The sequence below is a fragment of the Lagopus leucura genome, unplaced genomic scaffold (assembly GCF_019238085.1).
Source record: "Lagopus leucura isolate 7727_CA_CO unplaced genomic scaffold, USGS_WTPT01 Super-Scaffold_100012, whole genome shotgun sequence".
NCBI lineage: Eukaryota > Metazoa > Chordata > Aves > Galliformes > Phasianidae > Lagopus > Lagopus leucura.
The window spans coordinates 6,449,594-6,472,843 of NW_024962267.1; the positions used below are offsets into that span (position 1 = coordinate 6,449,594).

Here is a 23,250-nt window from a genome sequence, read left to right on the forward strand (position 1 = left end):
CTACACGACACTGCATTAGTTAGGTCCATGGAATGTGAAATGAAAAGGGCAAAACTCACTAGAAGAAATGCTCAAATGCCAAGGGCTCCTGGCATTGTTCTGTATCCTAAATAACCTTTATTTTCCCACTATAGTGCCAGCAACTCAAGCTGTGCCTGTGTTAGATCCAAATGCAACATCATATCTGCCAGTCTGAACTTAATCTTTGTAAAACCAGTTTCTCCCCCCACTGGATGGAAAAATGAAAAAAAAACAGTCTTCACATTAAAATGCACAGAAATAGACCTTTATAAATCTTACTAATAGTTGGCATGTGTTTATTTATCTCTCTAACTAAAAGTTGAGCCAATCAACTACAGGCAGTGCAGGCTACTACAAATTGCTTTTTGGTAACATGCTAACATAACTATGGTAACAAGAAACAAGCCAGCTTGGTTATTTTCATACCAGTCTACACTGTCTTGACTAAGCTGGCTACTGATCAAGCATGACAAAAACAGGAATAACAACCACAGCTCTTGATTCACACCTCTGACCCCTAACAAAAGGAATGTATGGTCACCCATTTAATTGACCTAGGAAAGAGCAGGTGCTACCCTGATGCTCTTTCTCAAAGGGACTAAATTACAGCTCCCAGATGGATAAACAGATTATTTATTCATGTTTAACCTATAAAGTGATTTTTTTTTTTTTTAATCACTTGCTTTCCTTTCCTATTTTGTCTCAAGAATCCATCTCTTCAGTGGTTGGTAGAGTACAAGAGATCTAGTTTCTATCTGTCTTTCTGTGGACCTGGACTCTGCTGTCAGCTAGTAAATTTAGTAATTCCGTGACAACAATCTACGAAAAACCTTAAGAATTAGGAGCTGTCATAATTTGGAGGACAATATGCACATTAACCTTAATGAAGTGGCAATTTCTTACCATACTGGAAGTAGATAAGAAAAGCATTAAAGGCAGGAAATTATCCATAAATATATTTCAAAGGCTGTTTGAAAAAAATGTGTGTGGCAAAGCACAAAGTCATCTTCAAGCCTGCTATGTATTGCAAGATGGAGAGAAGGCTTACACCATTATGGCAACAATTCCACATGGAAAATTATAATCTAGAATTAGAATCATTTTATTTTGCATTCAATATATATGAGTCAATCATTGATTTAGGGTCTTAAAAGACGGGAGAAGCCTTCTCACAATATCCCTGAAACTTCATCCACTTATTTGATATTTAGGACCTTTTATGTGAACTTCTGTGTTACCAGTTATACTATCTTGTAAGCATTAGTACAATAATCCCACAAATAGTTATCTTACTACTTACAGCTAGCCCTTTGTCAATGTTTAAAAACAGATCCTATTAAGCAAAACATACATTTGTTTTGACTGGACTCCCACACCAGAATTACTCACAGGAATGCAATTTTTAGCATATGCATGTTCTGTGAGGTTTTTAGGTTTTACAGCTTACCAAGAACAGAAATAAAATTTTACTGGAACCTTTCTATGCAACTGTAAGGAAGCATTTTGCAAAAGATCAGCAAACAATTTTAAAAAATTGTAATTTTTTACTTCAGCACTTACCATGCAAAACAACATTTGTGTATTTCCCACAAGTTCAATAACAAAAATCATCATTAGTTTCCTGGCTTCTCTTTTGAGATATTGATATAATGTTATATCAGTGTGTATAGCAATATTAACATTTATTGTTAATATTGTTTTTCATTTTTTCATTGTTTTTCATTTGAAGCAAAAAGGAATCTTGTTCGAGTAAAAACAGTAGGCTGACACTCTTAAAGTAAATCTATCTAAAGATTCATAACAAAATAAAACCAAGATCAAGCAAATTTTAAACTGAAAAATATAAAGCAATCTATTACCACAGAAGACATGAGCACCAACCTGTTTTCAGTATCAGCACTGCATTTTGGAGATAGCAGCTCAAAGGATTTTGTAAATTTCACTACCTGTCACATAAGCAAAAGGAATTTAAAATTGTTGTTAAAATTACAAGTACATAAGTAAACACTAATGTAAAGTTACTGTATTTAAACCATATATTTCTCCAATGAACCTACAACAAAGAATGAAATCTGTGTTTCCTCGGTGAAGAATTAATGTAAAAATGTACTACACACCAATCATGAAACAAACAATACCAAATCAAATGATAGCTTAATGAATTATGAAGAACAGAAATCATTTCTGCAACAGTATGCTTCCCTTCAGAGCTCTTTTGAACATGAACTACAGAGCTTTACCTAAATCTATTTTTTTTTATTTTTTTTTTCCCCTCCTTGGGGGAGGTTGGGAGGGGGGGGATTAAACAGAAATATGCTTTTGCAGTAATTGCAATCTCTTTTCCTTGAACTTGTGTGTCAACAGTACACAAACAAAGCCTTTTAAGAGTAGCTGATGGAACACAGAACATAGATAATGGTTTTAGATGCTAAGGAACATTCACCTTCCATTTCAGTTCTGAATTGTAAATGCTTTTCATGCTGTATATGGATGATATTTTAGACATGGCTTAGCATTAAGTTAGTCTATGGAGATCCATTTTGATATAAAGGTTAACCCTTTGAAATAGGGAAATTGGGAAAATAACTGCTTTGTCACTTTATTAAAAATATATATGAATATATTTTTAATAATATATATAAATATATAAAAATAAATGAGCATTAAGATGCTGTTCTCCCATTGCAAATTAACCTAAGTTTTATGATTATTTAAAAAAAACAGAAGGGTTTGTTGTTCTTTGGCTTATCTGAATACCTCAGCTGTCTGCATCTCAGGATTTGGTCTAGATGAATGAGTAGACTGTGTGTAGTTTGGAAAAAACTCCATGTTAAGTGGTAGAAGAAGTACTAAGAACAGAAAAAAAATGAAATGCCATCCACCGTCTGCTACAAACACAACATACTACTGCTCTACAAAAAATAAAGATGATATACTAGCAAACAGAAATGTAGTAGAACTACATCATGTAATTAAAAAAGAAATGTGGGGGGAGGTTAGTGTAAGAAAGACTAGAAACATTAAAATTACATAGCAGAACATACATGAAATCCAAAGCTCCGTCGTGCTTTCATGAATGCTTGTGTAACTTAGGGCACACTCCATGGAAAGTACTTAATTATTATTAGTTTAAATGAAATGAGAATCATAGCTTTCCTCCAGGAAATAAATAGTTTTTCTACCATATACACAATCTTGTGATTCTTTGATAATCATTTAGATTCTCACTGATGCACAGCAAATCAATTACAGAGTCAGTGAATCTGAAGAAACTTGGATAGAAAAGAATGCTTCAACTAGTGCTTTAATCATCAGTAGGAACAAAGGAAGATTGTGCTCAAAACCCTGAATGGAGACACTAATTTAAAGGTAGCCACTTACTTTGCTCCTGATTACAACAATCATTACAATGTTTACATTCCTAAAAGAGGCTCTCATACCCTATGAATGGCAGTATTTAAAGCATCCTGGCAAAGGTTCATGCCAAAATGAAATCCAACTTTGGACAGATAGCTTCATATGGCTTACCTCTACCTGCTCAACTTAAGAGCTCTGCAATGAAGTAATTATTCCCTGATCAAATTGACAGAGCTATTGGAAAAAACAAGAATACTTCAGTAACGTTGAAAGTAATGTTTTCACTTCACCTGCTCAATGCAAATACTTCCTTCTACCACAAGAACAAGTACAGTTCTATAACTGCTTGCAGGTGCCACCTGTTTGATAAGGTATTAGCCTGAAAACATCAAAAAGGTCTTAAGTTCCAGGTAAATGTGAACACAGCTACGGGCAGGATTTTTCCTTCCTCTGAGTGGCTATGGCATGAAAGAAAGAAGCCAAGCAAATAAATAATTGAGAACAAATCAGGTCCCTATTTTTTACCAACCAAATCGAAGAAGCGCTTGCTTCCTAGCTGCTCTGCAGTAAGCACTAATTCCACCACAAATGCAAATGAAAAAGACAGCTAAACTGCTGGGTCACAACACTGATAGATTCTTCAGTAACTTACAGGCCTCATATTAAATGCCTTTCATGAACAGAAGGAATCAAAAATACATTTCGGTTTCCCTTCAAACAGGTACTGGATAAAGGTACCTGTATGCAACTTGCATTGAATAATTATATGCTGAAAGAATTCTTGCTATCCAATGCTTACATTCAATATGAAACAGCTTCTCCACAGTACAAAAAAAGCTGCTACACAACTCATGTATTAACCCTTCAACAAGAGGTACAGGTATACTTACAGGGGATTCAATATCTTCCAGAAGTAATACTGAACACCGTTCACACTTGAGTAGAGTCTGGGCCCGATGCATAATTTTCTTGACAATCTTCTCTAAGTCAGTCTGTTCTTCAAAGAGGTCGTTCACTACTTCCAGTAAAGCCTGTATACAAGGATACAGAACTCTTATACTGGTTACAGAATACATGAATACATGGAGCATTGCAAGGAGTCAATCTCTGCAGTCTTGATTTTAGTATGAGTGGTAACTGAAATCTTCATTCACAAAGTTCTTAATGATTATGGCAACAGTCAGTGGTGTGTGGTCAGAGGAACATCTAGAAAAATAAATAAGTACACATCTCTGTACTCAAAACTGACCACAGTTCAACTCCTAGCAATAAAAAGAGAATCTTACGAACTTTCATTTTGGTCCAAAAATGAAACAGTGGGTGGAATGCAACCCCCCAGGTATGCAGTATGGATTGAGTTACTTGACTGGATACAGTGAATTTGCTAGTGCATTTATTTCCAACTTCATATGTTCAAAATTTGAGAGAAAAGATTATATTAATACTTTTATATTCCAACAGAGCTCTGATCCCATTTTTACCACTAACAATTTATCTGCAAAATACAGTGACCTAAAATGAAGAGCTCCCCTTCTCATTTCATCACCTACAAAAACAATGGGTCATGTTCTTTCCTACAAGTTCAAAAAAGGTCCAAAGCTCTTTCCTTTACTCTGGCTAATGGAACTGAAACTGAAAACCTGCCCATTTAGGTAAGCATAAAAGCGTTAGTGGCCTTAGCTATCCCAATGCAGTGGTCATCAAAATGTTGATCACAGTTGCTAAAGTTGCCACTACTCATGTCCTCATTGATGGGGAGGCCACAATATGGGTTTAACTATCACATTTTAATTGCCAACTATTTTCAATCATCAGCCAAAGCTGAAGACCATCAACAGGTCAGAAACATAAGTACAGATTACCATATACCTGTAAAATGGCAACAAGTATTTGTTATGCTTTCCATGGCTGAAGCACTAAGAAAAAATACCTGCATCTCCAACTGTATTTCCTAATGCATCCACTCATCAGAATTTACCATTTTCTGACGACAAATGTGAACATCCAAAATATTCTTCTGCAGAAAGAATGTCTCTCAAAAGATTAAATGCTGCTTCCTCATTGTGTCCAGAACACTGGGAATCTGTAGCAAATTTTATATCTCTAAGCGCTCAAAAAATTTTGTTTCAACATCAAACAAAGAAAAACCATCACCACCACAAACAGTGGCAGAAAAGCATTTTTTTCCAAGCCTCCTGCAACACCTCCACACCCAAAATATAGAAGTCATTAGTTGGAGCTGGAAAAAAGACAAGCTCAAATATCTAACAATACTTACATCTACACATTATTAGAATGGGCTATTAGTTTTCAGCTGAGTGGGAATCACTAGCCTCCATACATGAAAAGCACTAACATCCAAGCAATGAAAATGTTAGTGCTCGATACAAGGACCAACCCCACTATAGTTTCCCCAGCTTTGTGAAGTAAGATTTGTTAGGCACTACAGATGGCATTTCAACTGAAAATTCAGTGTGAAAAATCAGGAAAAAACTTCCAGAATCACAATTTCATTTCTTAAAAAAATAAAAGTCACACCAAAAAGCCAAGGGCATGTGAGCTCACTGTTACTCTCACCTCTTTGAAGCCTTCTATCCCAACTCACATGTCATCAGCAACCATGAGTAACATACCTATGCAGATCCACATTGTTGAAATCTTTCACATACAAGTCTTTGCTTGTTTACTTTTATAAGGATGAATCTAAATTATTCACACGAATTGAATACCACAAATACAGCATGCCAAAGTTTTGATATTTCTGGAGTTTTACTAGAGTTTGAATCACTGCCAACGTAACTCTTTCTACTGCATTGTCACCAGTACAATTGTCTCAGTACTCCAAAACAAGAAACTGACATCAGGAAACAACAGATACCACCAAGAGCTTTTCCTCCCACGTTCCCTGCTTGCTGCCTTAGTAAAGTTTGCTATCTGCTGGAAATGCATCCGTGGAAATAAAATGTAGTTAAGACAGTCTGCTTAGCAAAAAGTCTGAAATCTGGAATCTGAAAGAACAAAAGATGAAGATTTGATACTGGTCCAACACACGAGGACTGCTCAAAAAAGCACTGCCTCCTATGTTATTATGTTGGTCCACAACATCAGAGGTGGACATTGCTGGTATGGCAGTAGTTTCAACCTTCCTGCCAGTATTCCATTACATGCTGTTGCCGTGACAGATGGCAGTAGAGGGGCAGTCTGTTAAAATGGTGCCTGAAATGGAAGTGCATATGAAGCAAAGGTATGCCATTGAATTCCTCCTTGCAGAAAAAGATGGCACCACTGACACTCATTGACACTTACTGAATTGTTTATGGAGACCAAAGAACAGATGTGAATACGCTGAAGCAGTGGGTGTTTCAGCAGTGGTCACAGCAACATGGAAGACAAGCCATGATCTTGTCAACTATATAGATTTTTAAGAGCATAGCACGCAGGCTCTTTTTTATCACTGGCAAAAATGCATAGCTGATGGTGTTGTCTACGTTAAAAAATAGCATTTTGTATCTGACAATTTGCTCTATCAAATAGTGTTATTGTGCTCTTTGTATCTAAGATAGTTTCCATAGAAATAAATAGGAGGCATTACTTTTGGAGCAACTTACTTACATTTTGTTACTCACCCTGCTTCTGTCATATTCCTTCCTTGAGGCTGCAAATAGCTGGGCATTGGATATGGCAATCCCACAGAATGGGAGGTACATCTGCATCACCTAGTGCCGAAAGAAACGTCCCACTATTAAAAACAACTGCAGTTAGGCAGTCGTGTTATTAACAAAGAGACAAACGTAGGTGGCGTCTCTCAGGAAAGTCTCAAGACCACTCACTCTTCAATAGACAACTGAGTACAAGCAAAATCGTCACAAAGCGCTGAAAATTGATGGAACAAAGATCAAACTGCAAGGAAAGAAAAACGCATTTCAGTTCATAGCCCTCCTATGGCTTCACTGGAAAACTGTGATTCTTGAGTCTAGAAACAGTCTTCTGAAGGCAATATTAAAATATGTAGACACTGCAGCTTCTCCAGTAAAAGTATTGCTCTTATTTTTCTGGTCTGCCTTTGTTCTAATGCCTAAAGAAAAAATGAGAACAGCAATCTTGAGTCACATTCCTGCTGATTTTTTAGAGGACACAGATTTTGCAGAATACCAGCAGAGTATAACAAAACACATCCATCCCAAAACTCTTAGGTCATAGAGCTGATTGTCTTCTCAATGGGGGGAAGGAGGTTCAAGATACACTCAAGAAAATTCCAGAGAAGAGAGATCAAAGGCAAATTAAGTTGAAATGAACAGAAAAAAAATAATAAAAAAAATCGCAAGGTGTAGGTCTGCAAGAAAATTCATATTTATTTAGTCCTCTGGGAGGACCAAGTTGGGCCTTAATGCATGATCATACATTAAGAAAGACTGCACAGGAGGGACTGGGAAATATTTTGAGATGCAAGCTGACCATACTTTAAACTGTCTCTGAGTGACACAAACTATTCTACTCAAATGCCTGAACACCTGTAGAACTGGCACATTTCACACGGATGTCGATACACAAAAGACTAATAATATTAACATATTGAAGCCACATAAAAATAACAAGCCTATAGCAGTCAGTGCAGAGCAGTTCAGAGTGTAGGAATTAGCTTTTATAGCTGCTGACAGCCTTAACATTTGCCAAGCCAATGGGAGTTGGAGCATTCTGAACTTACAATAAGCCCCTCTGTGCACGTGAAGTGACATGAAAGAAGAGATCATTGGGTGGTTAGCAGAATATAAGGAAGGACAGATATAAGGCTTCAATAGACCTTAATGCCTTTGGACAAAATGCTTGATGAGGCAAGCACTGAAATGGTATCATCACAAAGGAAGGCATATCTGTTTAATTTTTAAAACTATTATCATTTCCATAGCATCATCATCATCTTCACGTGTTGTATGTATGACCTCCTCCTTTTTGGTTATCAAATACATAAATAAATGAAATTTGTAAGCAGAAGATCCTTTCCAATTAAAAAATAATAATAATGTTACAGCAGCTAACCTTCTCACCAGTCTTTGTCAACTGAGAGACCAACTGCAAGCTGTACTCTCCCGTGAGAAGTTTTGGCATTGAAAAACTGGCATTTTGTCTTTGAAGCTTCATTTAATTAGGAAGTTATTGCTAACTCAGGGAAGCAGGCTATTAAGACTACTTAAGGCAAAAAAAAAAAAAAAAAAAAAAAAAAAGAAAGTCAACAAAAAACAACATATAAAACATATATATAACAACTGTAATCATTCAGAAGAACCAAAACACTCTGCAGCAATTTCTGTTCTACTTCATCTTTCTTAAGCACTCTGTAGACTACAGGTCTACTAAATTTGTGTTTGCGTAAATGTGAGTTTTCTAAGAGAATTTTCATATCTTCTGACTTCTGCACTTTCATAGCTGCCACTCCGTCAGAATATATGCAGTCTTCCTACTACAGACACCTATACTGCTAGTTTGCCAACACTTCAGTCTTTCAGTCTTTCTCCACCATGGTTCCCTCTAAAGAAGAGTTACATACTTAGATTTGACAAACCCTATCTTTGTGGAAAGACAGCAATTAAACTGGTAATTAAAGGGTCAACTATCACAACAGGTCTGCAGGAAAGAGTACAAGAAATGAAAGAAATTCTGAAACAAAATCACTGAAGGGGTCATTTTCTTATAAGAACTCCTCTGGGATAATTTTGTCTATTCCAACTTAGATTTTACTTACAAAATGAAGTAAAAATTTATCTATATTTTCTTGTAATCGTACTAAACACCACAGCCAAGTAAAAGATGACCAAGGAAGAGCTACAGAACAGAAAAAAAATTAACTGAGAATAATTTGCCATAATTAATACATATCATAGTGAGGCTCAATACATTCTTTTATTAAATAAAAGTAAAAATTAGTACTAATTGCCCACATGCTGGAACTTATTCAATTATAATGTGATGTCGAGGTGATAGAAAGCATATGAGAAGTTTTAGTAAGATGAAAATACAATACTTGGAAAACACCACTTTCCAGAATTTGAATTCCAATTCCTATATGGGAAGCAACATCCATGAAATGCTGGCTCATGAAATGTCAAGATTTGGAAAGTTGCTGACTTATGTCATCCTTTTCATAACTCAAGCTAATTGTGTAAAGTTTATCACAACTAAAACTGACACCAAGTATCAAACTGTTAACTATAATCAGTAGAGGAAAATAAATGTATTAAAGAAAAGAATGTATAAAGAAAAAATGTATTAAAAAAATAAAATTAACTGTCAGAAAGAGAGGAACCACCTGTAATAACAAGTAAATCAACTATCACTGTTTATTACTAGAGATCATGTGTCAAAACAAAAGCCTACTGTCATTCCTCTTTCCTACTTTCTGAACTGTAAAGGCAACTGCTGTCTAAAGAATCTTTGGCAAATTGCAATACCATTCCAAATATAGACATTTCTAATGGTAACTGAATTTTAAAGAAGTTTTTTTTTTTAAATCCAAAATTACAGAAGAGAGTACAAAACATTTATCATATTTTGACTTTAAGTACTCAAGACTGCTTTCTCATTCATACTGCAATGTTTTAAGAGAAAGGAAGTCTTTGCAAGCATCTCAACCTATTGATGTTACAGCTGCTGACAATCCAAACAAATCAAGTAACAATACTGAACTCTTCTCTGCCTGGACCGCACGCTGTAATGAACTGTTATTGTTATACTAGATTCCCTTTGAGCATTTTCCCTCAGAAGGGAATGCACAAAAAGAACTGAGGAAATAGAAAGAGCAGAGGCAATGGCACATAACACCCTTTCTTCCTCCCTTCAAGTTACAGGTATGCTATTAGAGACCTTTTGGTGCTCCAACACACTGCGTTACAGAATAGCAATGCACTGTAATCCTATTTTCCTTCCTGCTGATTATTGCTATGGCTCCTTAAGCAGAAGCATTTTACTCATAATAACATAAAAGCACAATTCATATGCTTTGGTAATGTAGTATTGATTTTTGATAACAGCAAATAAATTAGGAAGAAGACTAAATTGTACAGAAAAGACAGATTATAGCTGGTCAGGGATACACTGTTATGCAGCACGTCACAGCAATGGGCACAGATAACACACATGGTCATTTTAATTTGCTTCTGAGAGATGATCTTGTCAAGAAGGAGCTGTTTTCTTCTTCCCTGCGATTCTTCCCATAGCACTGGGCAGGCCACACAAGCTCTGCACAGGTTTCATCAAATTGTTTTATTATACAATAAGGCCTACATGATGCTGGAACTTGTAAAGGTATCACTGACACCCAGACTAAAGCTGGAGTGTGCCGCATGTTTCAATTACACTAATGCAAAAACAACATTGTGTGGGATTTGTGGAAAAAACAGTCCATATCCACTTTCATAAAATTATTTCCCCTTGCCTAAAGGAGATTAAGAATCATGTTTTGGAAGGAAAATGTAGTGTACCTGAAAGGAAATTTCCTTCCATATTTAACTAGAACTAATGAGAGGAGGAAAGCCTGCAGATTTATTAAACAAAGCAAATTGCTAAGAAAGCAAATAGACAGAATATAAAAACATCAGGCATATAGCTTCACCAGATATATCTTGTCCATTTATTCCAGCAAATAAGATTAGCTGTAATGACTCATCATGGTACCTTGCAGCACATTAACAAACAAATCAGTAAATTTATAATACTGTATTTTATTAAAATAATGTTCAATCCAAATAACAAGCTAATCTAATGAACCTACTGAGATGCTAGAAAAGACAGCTATTTGTTCTGGTGCCAAATAGAAGGCATTCAGATAACTGCAGATTAACAACATTATACTGTGAATTACTTAGGCATAGAGGGACCAGGTAACCCAACACATTTTTTCATACTTAACAGTGCAGCAAGCACAAAACCTTCAGCAACTACAGCTGCCTCAAGTTCACGATGATGTACAAAAGCTAAGAAGTTGCATTCATTCACAAAATGTTCAATATTTTATCAGGGCAAGAAACCCTCTACGGAAAGAAGGTAAAGCAATAGGCATTAATTCAATATCTCATCCTCTTCATTTCTAAATTTTACTAGTTTGTTATGGGACATCTTATACCAGGAGTACAAAAACACAAATAGCAAGGGAACAAACAGCAATAAGCACTGGAAGCTGCAATATTCTATTGTGCAACCAGCAACATTTTTAGCCAAGGTCCAAAGATGATGCATCCTTTCTGGAAAAATAAAATGGAGAGATCAAGTGGCTGCCCTGACCCCTTTTACTTTTTCCTTCCTGCATATATTCTCATGGTTTTAGTATCTCCACATATTTTTCAACTATTATGCCCAAAGTTAGACCTGTAAATCAGCAAACAACTACTGAAGCAATAGCTTGATATTTGGAAGTCAAAGCATTACAAAATTCCACTGTATTAACATCCAGGACAAGAAGACTGCAAATAAATGTGCACTTTTTTTTTTTTAATGGCATCAGGTCTGAAATGCAGATAAAGCCTACCAGTTCTGCTTCAGAATTTCAGAATACAGTCTTTCACATGGTTCCTCTGTTCATAATCACAATTTTATAGACCAAAAGTTCTATATCTGGCTTCACAATTGTCAGTGTTGGGACAGCTATCCTAGTGCCTTGAGATGTAGCACTCATCATCTGGCTTTTCACTGGTGCCAATATACAGACAGAATTTAAGTTAATAGACACTTCGCAATGTTTCTCTTAACTGCTAAAATAAGGATTTTCTCTGGTGATCTGGTCTTGAGTGTCATAGTAACTTCATTCATGATATAAACTTTATTATCATAAGGAACAGACAGGACCAGGCTGAGCTCCTTCTGATAATGCCAGGGCTCAGAGCAACCAACTTATCCTTCAAACAGCCTGGGGAAGATGGTGCCTTACTGAACTGACAGTTCCTCTTTCTGCTGCCCCCAGAAAACTCCCTGCTAGCTCCTGCTTTCAAAATTTGAAATAAGGCTATTTTCTCATCGGGTGTCCTATGGGTAATAAAGTTTTGAAATTGTCTATTCATGAAAAGGTACAAAAAGCCTTTAGTTTCCTAACCTCGGTATTCAATTTTCTCAGAGTACAAGCTTTACATCAACTACAAACCAGTCTGAAACATAATTTGTAGATCTCATTGTATCCTTTTATTTTTAACGACAGAGATGATAGAGATGAGAAAGCTGCATGCATGCAAACCTGCAATGCAGAAAGTTATTTGCTAATCATGAAAAGCAGCCAGTGCTGCAATGGCAGCACACTGCAGAGGTAAAAATGCTAGCTTCATGCTGCTGGCTGGAAAGCAGCCCTGAATTCAGCTTCAGTGAAATGCAATGACATTTACCTTGCCTCCCCCACAGGCTGTTTTGCCTGCACTAAGCATTCTCACAGAGCACCCAGTACCATAACTATTTGATGGATACAATCTAACTCAGGGATATCAACATGCTCCAAGCATCCTTCTGTCTGTGGTCACAAAAGATAGCAATTTGGGTATCTGATGGAGATAAGAAGATTCTCAGTAAGGCTAGAGTACTCAATCTGACACAAACTATAGGTTAAACTCTCGGTGAACACTTGTCTGGTTTGACTTTCATCTTCAGGGATTGGAGGAGGCACTTTTTATACAGTTTATTTGGTGAGGCTGAGGAAGCAAGGAAATTGAGGCTTCCTAGAAAAATATCCCTGTAAAGTAAATATTTTTACATTAAAGTTGGAAATGTTTTATGAACATACATAAAAACAAGCCAGGGAAGCCAGCTGCCCCTTCAAACATTTCCTGAAATGCTAAAAATAGGTTCCTGAAATGAATTAAATATTTTACTGAATTCCGAAAATGTGAAATTAAAATTGATTGCAAAATGGTTGGTTAAGCACAAGTGCTCAGTCAAACTCCATTGCCTTCTACCAACTGTGCAGTCCCTGGCTACCCATGCTCTGATGAAAATCTGATCACCACCTAGGTTTTCAGCTCCCAGAAATAGTTTTCAAAATTATTTTTCCATTCCAAGCATGGACTAAACCTCTGCTTGGTAGAGACATCCCATGAATTATAGGCATACAAGCTCAGCTCATAAGCTCATGCTCGCATCCATGGAACTACAGAGTCTCCTGAGTCAATTTTCTACTGCCCCAGTGTTTTTTTCCCCTTTTTAAAAATTTTTGTTTGCGTGTGGCTATTTGTGCAGTGCCATAAGAATGCCCTAACGCTCACAAACAGATGGCACCATCTCAGTCTTGTAAAGCTGACCATCAAAACATGGAATTGGTGGCTGTAAACAGCCTGAAAAGGAGCGCAAGAGCATTTCTTCAGCACTATCTCTTTGCTTGGCTGCCTCAGATAATTACTGGCACACATTCAAACTAGATAACTGCGTCACTAGACAGATTACAACACACGTTGCCTGCAGGAACAGGTTTTAAAACTGCAATAAGTCTGATTTCTATGTAGGTCACCATTCTCATGAGCTGCGGCACTGGGAGACTACTGCACACAGAGCCAAGGGGCTGCGGAGGGCACGAGCACAGTGTGTACAGGTTCAGCCTCAGCCTTTCCAGCCTTCCTTACAGCCCTCCAGTTTCTACAGCACGAAATTCAGCTTCTCTCTTATGCAGGGCACCTCAGATGTGAGGTGAAGAAACAAATGAACACATCTACTTTGATTTACAGTGGACTCCTTTAAGATTATTTATAGTCAGAACCATACACATCTACTAATCCTACTTCATTTTTCTGACAGATATTTTTAGGCTTCTTGTCCCAGCCATTTTGCAGCTAAACGTTGTTCATACCTTCCATCGCCAGCAGGAGACAGAGCTCAAAAAATCTTAACAAGCCATACTGAATTTTCTGCCACACACAAAAACATGGTCAGGGTCTATTAAAACTATTCTTAGAAATATATGACACAAATATATGACGCATTTAAACACTTTAACATTGCATTGAATATAGTAGTTGTTATAAAGTGGAAAAAAACCAATAAATTTCATTGTAAATTTCCACAGAATATCTCACACGAAATGCCGTTGCTCTAGATAAAACTGATCCATGAAAGCATTTCTGCTAGACTAGGACACCACCCAAAATTCAAACATACGCAAAATGGCTACTATTCTTGGATTGAATCTTGTGATCTCATATTCTCAGAGATCAATCTATTTTCATCAGAAGTTTTTCCCTGTATGACACATGCTACATCGGTGATGCCCAGTAATAATCTCTGTCCCAGCAAGCACTTTAAAGCTACCCTTCAGTTATTCAATATGTGACATTAAGACAGATTTTCAGCAGGAAAATCAGAGACAAGAGGATGATAAGAGTAAGACAAGGAAGAAGAGTGGTTCTATTAAAGCTAGATGTGCAGAAAATGAGGAAGTGTAAGGGTGGCAGTCAAAGATAAAACAGCATTGCCAGAAGGAGCATTGCAGTCACAGTATAAGCACCTGTAAGCCTCATGCCTGGCAAACAGCATTCAGTCCTAGAGCTTGGCAAAGGCACATCAAACTTGAAAGCTAGGAAAAAGACACCTTGTGAGCAACCCAAGTGAGAACTGCAAAGCTAACATAAAATGATTAAACAGGTGAACCTACACACTTCTGTACTACAGAAGCCATGGAGACTCCTCACTGCAAGGGCTTGGGATGACTCCCAAGACCGGATGGTGGGGGTGAACATACAACTACATACAGTCAGAATTTCATTAAATCAACACAGAAATTGTTTCCAGTGTTTCCATCCATTGGTTTTGAAAGGTGCCAGTGCATCGTTCTTTGTGGTACAGCCTGATAAGAGAAGCACTAAGCAGATTTTATTCGTTCCTCTGAAATGACATGAATGAACAGCATCATGGGACAGACACAAATGTCCTCAGAACTGCAGTACCTACTCAGCAATTAACTTTCTGTCCTTCAAAGACTGAACGTCAGTCATCTTTGATGCATTCAAATTATACCATCACCTTAATAAAAGTCAAGTCGATAGGGTTCACAGAGAACCTTTTACCTGTGTAATGTTTTCCAAATAGACAAGAGGGGCTGTTAGTGCCTGGCTGCTCTTTGCTGCTGGAAGACGAGCCACCAGAGACTGGTCCCCAGGTGTGGGAGCCACAGCCATTGTGTAAGAGCATTGGCAGGCAGTTCTGCAGTGTTTTAAATCTCAGTATGTCAAAGCACTTTGGAAGACAAGCAGCAGCAATATAATGTCATAATTTTCTTCTAGAGACAGGAAAACTGAGCCAAAGAAAGACTAACTGATTTATCTATGGGGATGAAGAAGGTCACAAAGAAAGACTTTGTAAAAATTAGGGAAAAGCTCCTGGTTCCCATTGTGACTGAATCACTGGACCCCACCTGCTCGAAGACATAGTTATAAAAGCTTTATAAATGTCACTGCATAAGAACTAAGATGGCACTGTAGAATAAGAGCATAAGACTGATACTATCACTGATAAAAAAACAGAGCTCCATATCAGAACTTTAAATCTGTATAGAAGGATTAATAGACATCGCTCTGAAGCAGATTTTTCATTTAACACAATTGCAGATTTCTGTTTTGCCTCGCCAGACTGCTTCACTTGATCTGTGGTAGAGAAGTATACCTAATAACCTATAATGATAATTAAATGGTATTGAAAAAATGAGTAAATTCCACATACACTCCTTGAGAATGTAATTTTCAGGTTCTACTTACAATTCAGTTACCAACTCCAAACTCTCATCAAAAATGAGAACAAGGTATACTTGTACACTTCTCGATGCAGTCTTAGTACTGAAGTATACGCACAGAAAACTATTTCTACAGACTGTTGGCTTTCATCAAGACTGAATAAAGATGTCTTTCATCTTTCTTACAAATTAAATTGTCTTTTGAGTCAGAGTGCAGGCATGCATTTTTGTGAGTTGTGAGCAAAACATAATCCTATTGTTGCATAAATACCATGTGCAATTTAGCCAAAAAAAGAACTTAGCTCGTCTATATATAGCAGCACTCACTGACATCACGGCGGTATTACTCTGTCTTTATTCTTCTCTCATATACTTCAAAAGGAGCCTTGTGATTTTGGAGAAGAAGTTACACAAACAGTCATTTTTTTCATACTGAACTTTAACAGAGCTAATGTTTCTGTAAGAACTGACTGCAGAGGTCTGATTCTTTGCCACACTGAGTTCCTGCTTTAGGAACAGGCATTCTCAGTAGAAGTTCTCCCTTTCTAGCTGAACCCCCAAAGAGAATACCAAAGTCTGAGACTCATATAAAAACCAACCAGATTCCCTGGGTTAAATTTTAGCAGGTAGGAATTAAAGTTAGCTACTCTGACTGCCTATTGTTTGAAGCATTACTCCAAAGAGGGATAGAAAGGTTTGCTTCTGTTTTCACAGAACATTTGAAGTTTTCTTATGCAAATGAGACAGATACTCAGTTAATAGCTTAAAAGACAGCAAAAGACTCGCACTAACTGTATTTCCTTATGTGTTCCCTTACATTACTCCTGCCAACCAAAGCATTTCTATTATTTTATAGGCTACAAAAGCTTTACACCCAGATGGAAAAAGAAGAAATGGAAATAGTAAGAAGGTCAACATAATAGCATAAGGGACCATTACTTTTACCACACCATCTCTCTTCCCGCTGAGATGCTTCTGTGTTTATTCACCTTGTTGAACTTCCATGATACATAGAAGCACGACTACTAAACAAAATTGCATCGTATTTTTGACATTTTATGTTATTTAGTTAAGTTTCTCCTGAAGATTGGGAAATTTGCCAGCGCTATTCTTCATTTGACTTTCAGTTTGTGTGTATTTAATGATTAATCATCGCTACTGAATGTCATGGGACTTTATAATGGTGATGCTTGCCTGCTCTCCATGTACTTATTCAGAGAAAGCTGTTCCTGTTCTTATTTCCATTTCTTAAGATGAAAAATAATTTTAAGAAATATAATGCATTTTCAGTCTATTTTTTATTTTGTAAAAAAAAAAAAAAAAAGCAATATATTTCTTCTTTATCATAAAGTAAAAGTACTGAAACAATCACACTGGGAGAATTGATTATGCAACTGGACAAATTCAACAATGTTGTGATCTCAATTTGACCAAGCTAACTCGATAATTTGAATTAGTTTATATTAGGGTATTTTTAGACCTAATTCCTTACAGTATGTAGTGTAATTTCTGCCTATCGCATTATGAGTGTTAACATTTCACGTGAAGTGGTGAAATAAAGCCTAGAAACTTGTCTACAAAAAGCAGCTCACACACCCTTCATGTTGAGTTCGTATATGAAAAGAGAAGTGTACTTTCATAACATTTCTTTAGAACAGCTTCCATCCAAAGTAACAGAATGTTTGCTAGAAGGAAAGTATCTGTAAAATATAGACAGTATAACTCTTTGTAGTCTAAGGTTAGAATAATTTCTTAAATTACAAGGGGAAGAAAAGCCATTTCAAACAAAGGGAGCTTTTGAAAGATCATCACAAAGTATATAGATAAAAAAGTATTTTAAAAATTAAACTACTTCAACGTGTTGAGCAATTATATTATCTACATTTTTTCTTTGCAAGCATAGTTTAAAGGAACAGCAGAAAAGGATACTGCTCTCATTTATATCACTATGGGCCTGCAGTAGTATCTCTGACATTTTAACTTGGGTTTGTGTGGTTATAATTTACAGAATTTTGTCGTCTTTAAAGGTGTAGAAATGTAGTTGATGCCTGAAGGACATTTTCATCAGCTCAGGCAGTATCAATTTCATAGAAGGAAGACTAACATTAAAATATATTTCACCCTTTCCAGACAGATGCCAGTTGGAAGAAGCTGAGCATAAATATTAACAGAACTTCTGTGAAGCCACGTAATCTGTTAGACAGCCTGATCATTTTTAAATTTTCTACTTTCTCTACTTGTTCTACATCTATCAAAACATCCAAATCTCACACCTTGCTCTTTTACCCATGCACAAGAATGTCCAACAAAAACAGGAAAGAAATAATCTCTGCATAGAACTTTGAATACTAATCATAATTTTAAAGACAACAAGCAAAGCAAATACATGCAGTATTTTGGTAAGATTTAGAGACACAAATGTAAAAGAAAGTGCTAGAAAAGAACACATACAGGGAAAACAAGGATTATCCTGCAAATAGTAAAATGTGCAATTTAGGGAGATAAACAATGATTCAATTTGCAATATTGAAAACATACCCATTTCAGAATAAAACCTTGTTTTTATGTGAAAAATAATCCGCTTCTCCTTTTTCCTAGATTAAGGCAAACAAAACCCAACAACCTGAAGCCCTTTTGAATTCAATTGCCCAGAGTCCTCATTAGGCACAAGGTACCAGACCAGTTAGAGGTAAGTCAGATGTATTCCTGAATTAATCATCTCCTGTTTGCCCTTCTTTGATGACATCTGGAATTCTCTTTAGTACCAGCACCTTATGATAAGTGCTTTTCTGGAACTTGCTGACTTCTTCCTTATAGACTCCATTAACTTTGCAGTCAGGGAGGTGAATACCATTAACTGATTCCACTATCAGCTAACGAACTTTTTAAAGTATAACAAAGTAATTGTTTGAGCAGTTCACTAATTCTTTAGAACTTACAAGTGGATTAGTCTGGGGTTCCAGGCAAAAAAAAATTAAAATACTCACTTCTGTATTGCAAATTCAAAGAAACTGTGGCAACAATACTGATACTACAACCTCAATGCCTAATAGTATAAGATTCATTAAATTAAGTAAAATTAATTAAAAATAAAAATTAATAACTACCTTGCCAAATGATATAAGCTTGGACTGTAAATGTCTTCTTCCCACTAATTCAAAAGCATTTTGTTTGTTTGTTTTTTAATCAGACACTGATAGCACTAAGAAATCCAAAGTCTTTGTTATTGAAAAAAATGCAACAAAGAATGCCATCTCTTATGTTAAAAGAAATAAAAATAATCAAGAATAGATATTTTGGTGAAGAAGAGATGTTCATCTATTCAGTTCAAATTGTGGCAATTAACTAAGACAATAATTTACTGTCTTCCAAAACTGCCTTTTGAGCACTGCTGGCTGACAGAGCATAAGGAAAAGCACTGTGTTGCCTATTACTGCACATTTGAGTTTTAGGACTGGGTAGGCTGTAGCAGACTGACTTGAAAAATTCGATTTTTGTCTGTGCTGCAGACTTCAAGGTGCTGATGAAAGTGTGTGGGCTGGTTTGGATGTGAGCCATGCTTATTCCACACATCATTGTGTCTCCTGCACTAATGACTCACACCTGCAAATGCTGCTATCTGATTTCCAGGCAAAGATATTTATAAACTGGGACTGTGGGACCAGATCTTGCTGGTATAACCAGATCACAGTGTACCTAAAGCACCTGTCTGTGAAGCATAGAGGATTTAGGGATTCCTTCAGGATGTCATGAAAACTGGGTTTTCTCTGCTGATAAAAAACCACACTGCAATATTATTTTGCAGACTGTAATCTATTTGATGTGATAAAGCACTACTTTTCACTTGGCTGCACAAGAAATATGATCATTGATCCATGAGGTCCACTGGACACAGAAAAACATCCCACTATCTTCTTTCACAGAAGGCACAGGAATTATTTGCTGTAAAGGTTATTTATACCTAGAGATTTATCTGTTACAGGCTACTTCAGACAAAAGAATACTTAATTCAAGCAAAAACAGTGTCTCCTAAGCTTGTGATTACAGTCTTGCCTCAAGTATCTCACTCTCTGGTCCAGAGAAGCGTTCTAAGTCAATGCTCAGAGATTTCTCCTACTTAGGGCTGCAGAAGCATGCGCTATTGGTAGCACCTACATAGCCTTTCCTCCTTTCTCTGCAACTGGCCTTGAGTAGTTTTACTACATCTTCAGGTGATGCCATTTGTGTTCTCTCTTTGGTGAATTTAGTGAATGGCATTGAAAAAAAGAATAAATGAAAACACCGCCACATTTGAGAACAACTGTCTAAATGATCTCTGTGTGAGAACAGGTTTGTGAACCACACAGTGAGCAACATCCACTGAGAAATAAAGCAGTGATCTGCTGCAGTGTAAATTTTGAAAGATGTTGATCTTACACCTAACTACACAGCATCCTGCACCCTAATGTTGAAAATCACATCGTTTTCTGAATCTGAGATGAAGGCAATTGTGTATCTAAATAAAGCTTTGTTTAAATGGAGGGGCAAAAAGGGGAAAACTGTATATACAAAATGGGTGCATAAGCAAGTCTGTATGAGTTATTTATACAGATACATTTTGCTTCCAGCAAAACAAAGGTTCTTCCAAACAAGTTCATGTATACTTCATCCTGTGCCTCAGAGGAAAAACAGTAAGGTATCAATATTGATATGGCTGTTGAACTGCAGACCAGAGGGCATTTGATTTAAGGTAGTTGAAATGTATTCAGAAATCATTATGCCACTGCCATCTTTGGTGTGAAATTACTGATGTTTTAAGGGCTTACTTCTGCCTATATTATAAACTATTCCACCCAGCTCTGTAAATGTTTAAAACAAAACAAGGCCTCTCTTCCAGTTGTAGCCTCTAAGTAGTCAAGGTAAAGCAGAATGCACCCTGATGCTCCCCAGTAAAAACTTCACAAACTGAAAAAGGATATCTGGTCTTTAAGCTGCAATACTAACAGAATAGAAACCTGTCCTGCCATTGTACAGGCTGCTCTTCCCTCTCAGATATTTTATGAAGAAAGGCAGAAAGACTATTGTTCTTTGATTTGATTAGGATTTGAGTAGGGCTGCTTTCCTTCTTTTTGTCTGTATAATTTTGGACTGCAAAAGCTGTCATCAAACAAGCAAGGAAGATTAACAAACCAAGCTTGAACAATAAGGGATATGCCCTGCATTGTACACCTCTGTTTCAAATAGCTGTGTGGCACTGCAGCAGAGGTGCAAAGATAAATCCGAATATAGCTCGCTGCACATTTGCCCAACTTTGTTCTCCTGATTTTATTCCTTTTACGTATCATTTTAAACACATTCCCAATGCTCAGTATTTTTGTGTCACTTTATCTGCCTAAGAAACTATCTGTCTCAGCTTAGATTTCCATTTGACAGGCATTCAATCCTGTTGTCCTTACACTCACTTTCTAAGACTGTTTCATATTCTTTTCTCAGAATTCTTATTCCCAATTCCCTCTCTACTTAAGGAACAACCAGTTTTCTCTTAGCTATTGTTTCCTCTTTAAAAATATATATTTTTATTTTTTTAATGATAAAATATTTACTAAAAATAAATAAATAAATAAATAAATAAAGATTTCATATGCCTGGAAGTAGAATATTCCAAGAAACAACATATGAATTCCACATCCTACCTTATCAGTTGCCCAGAAACATGACGTAAGTAGGTAAATAAGATTTATTCCTAGTACTTTCCACTGTAAATGGCTATTTTCATTTATTTTATCAGTATCTGTGTGACTGTGGATTTCACGATGTTCAAGAGACTAAACTCAAAACACAAAGTGATTTCACTGAAAAAGACCAATAGATGGTGCCAGTACTATCAAATCCAGACTACTAAAAAGCTCCATATCCTTATACATTTTGCCTGAGGCATTTAAGTAAAGAGCTTACTGCTTTTTTTTGTTGTTGTTTATGCTAGCTAAGGATTTCTTGAAAATAAATCATTTTCAATTAGCAACTACAAATCAGACTGCAGCTTCTAAAACAAAAACAACAAAAGCCCATCAAACATCCTTTCCACACCCCAAAAACACCATCTTTTCAACCTCATTTCTTAGAGCGGCTGGCTTAACGTAGAAACCACTAGTTATTTTCAGTACTGGCATCACTACTCCTTCCTTCCCCTCTACCCACCTTTAGCCCCATGCAGATTTGCTGAAAGTCAGAGACTACATCCATCCTGATAGCAGAGCAGAAGCTCCGTGGCACAGGGCGAGATCTAACTTTTTACCTGCTGCCATGACCAATCTGTGTTCACGCTTTTATTTTCACTGAATCAACTTTGTATGAATCAGCTGGAGCGCTTCTTCTATGAAGAAGATAGGTTGAGGAAATTGGGGTCATTCAGCCGTGAGGAGTCTCCAGGGAGACTTTACAGCAGCATTCCAGTACACAAAGGGGACTACAAAAAGCTGGAGAGAGACTCTATCAGAGAGCGTAGTTACAGGACAAGGAGTGATGGCTTTAAACTAAAAGAAGAGAGATTCAGATTAGATATTAAGCTGAAATTTTTCACTCAGAGGGTGATGAGGCATTGAAACAGGTTGCCCACAGAGGCTGTGGGTGCCTCATCCCTGGAGGTGTTCAAGGCCAGGTTGGATGGGGCTCTAAGAAACCTGGTTTTGTGGGAGGTGTCTGCGTTTACAGCAAGGCAGTTGGAGCTAGATGTTTTCTTAAGGTCCCCTTCCATCTCAAGCCATTCTGTGAATTTATGATATATTCCCTACCATCTTTAATATAGAAGTACTTACATAAAAGAACCTGGGTAATCTTTTATACCTTCCTATTCTCAGCTTGCTAGCAAAAATGCTATAAACGAGCACCTCAGCTAAGTGTACTCATTTTAAAAGAAATATAGATAATACGTTTTGCTTTAAAATAACTTAAAATAGGATCATATTTCAAGTCATATACTAAACCAATGCTAGGAAACATAGCTGCCCCCCTCAGAAGTAAGATCACTATAGGCGCTTCAAGAGTATAAATAATAACAAAAGAAATCTAGATTTCAGAGTTACATACGCCCAAAAAACATTACATACTGATGCAGAATACCTTCTTACTGCCTACATGTAAAATAAACGTAATGTTTCCCTGATGACCACGTTCAATCACACTAGGTTCTACACTGGCCTTCTAAAGTT

The 23,250-nt window shown here is 36.7% G+C and overlaps 1 protein-coding gene across 4 annotated transcripts in view; it reads right to left on the bottom strand.

The window, feature by feature from the left end:
* Nucleotides 1–23,250, bottom strand: part of PDE11A (phosphodiesterase 11A) — a 113,887-nt gene that overhangs the window by 62,030 nt on the left and 28,607 nt on the right. For all 4 annotated transcript variants that reach the window (XM_042875041.1, XM_042875039.1, XM_042875040.1 and 1 more), the window contains exons 3-5: nt 7,005–7,094; nt 4,269–4,409; nt 1,903–1,967 (exon numbers count right to left, since the gene is read on the bottom strand). In XM_042875041.1, the coding sequence (XP_042730975.1) occupies nt 1,903–1,967; nt 4,269–4,409; nt 7,005–7,094 (296 nt within the window). The remainder of the gene's footprint in view (nt 1–1,902; nt 1,968–4,268; nt 4,410–7,004; nt 7,095–23,250) is intronic.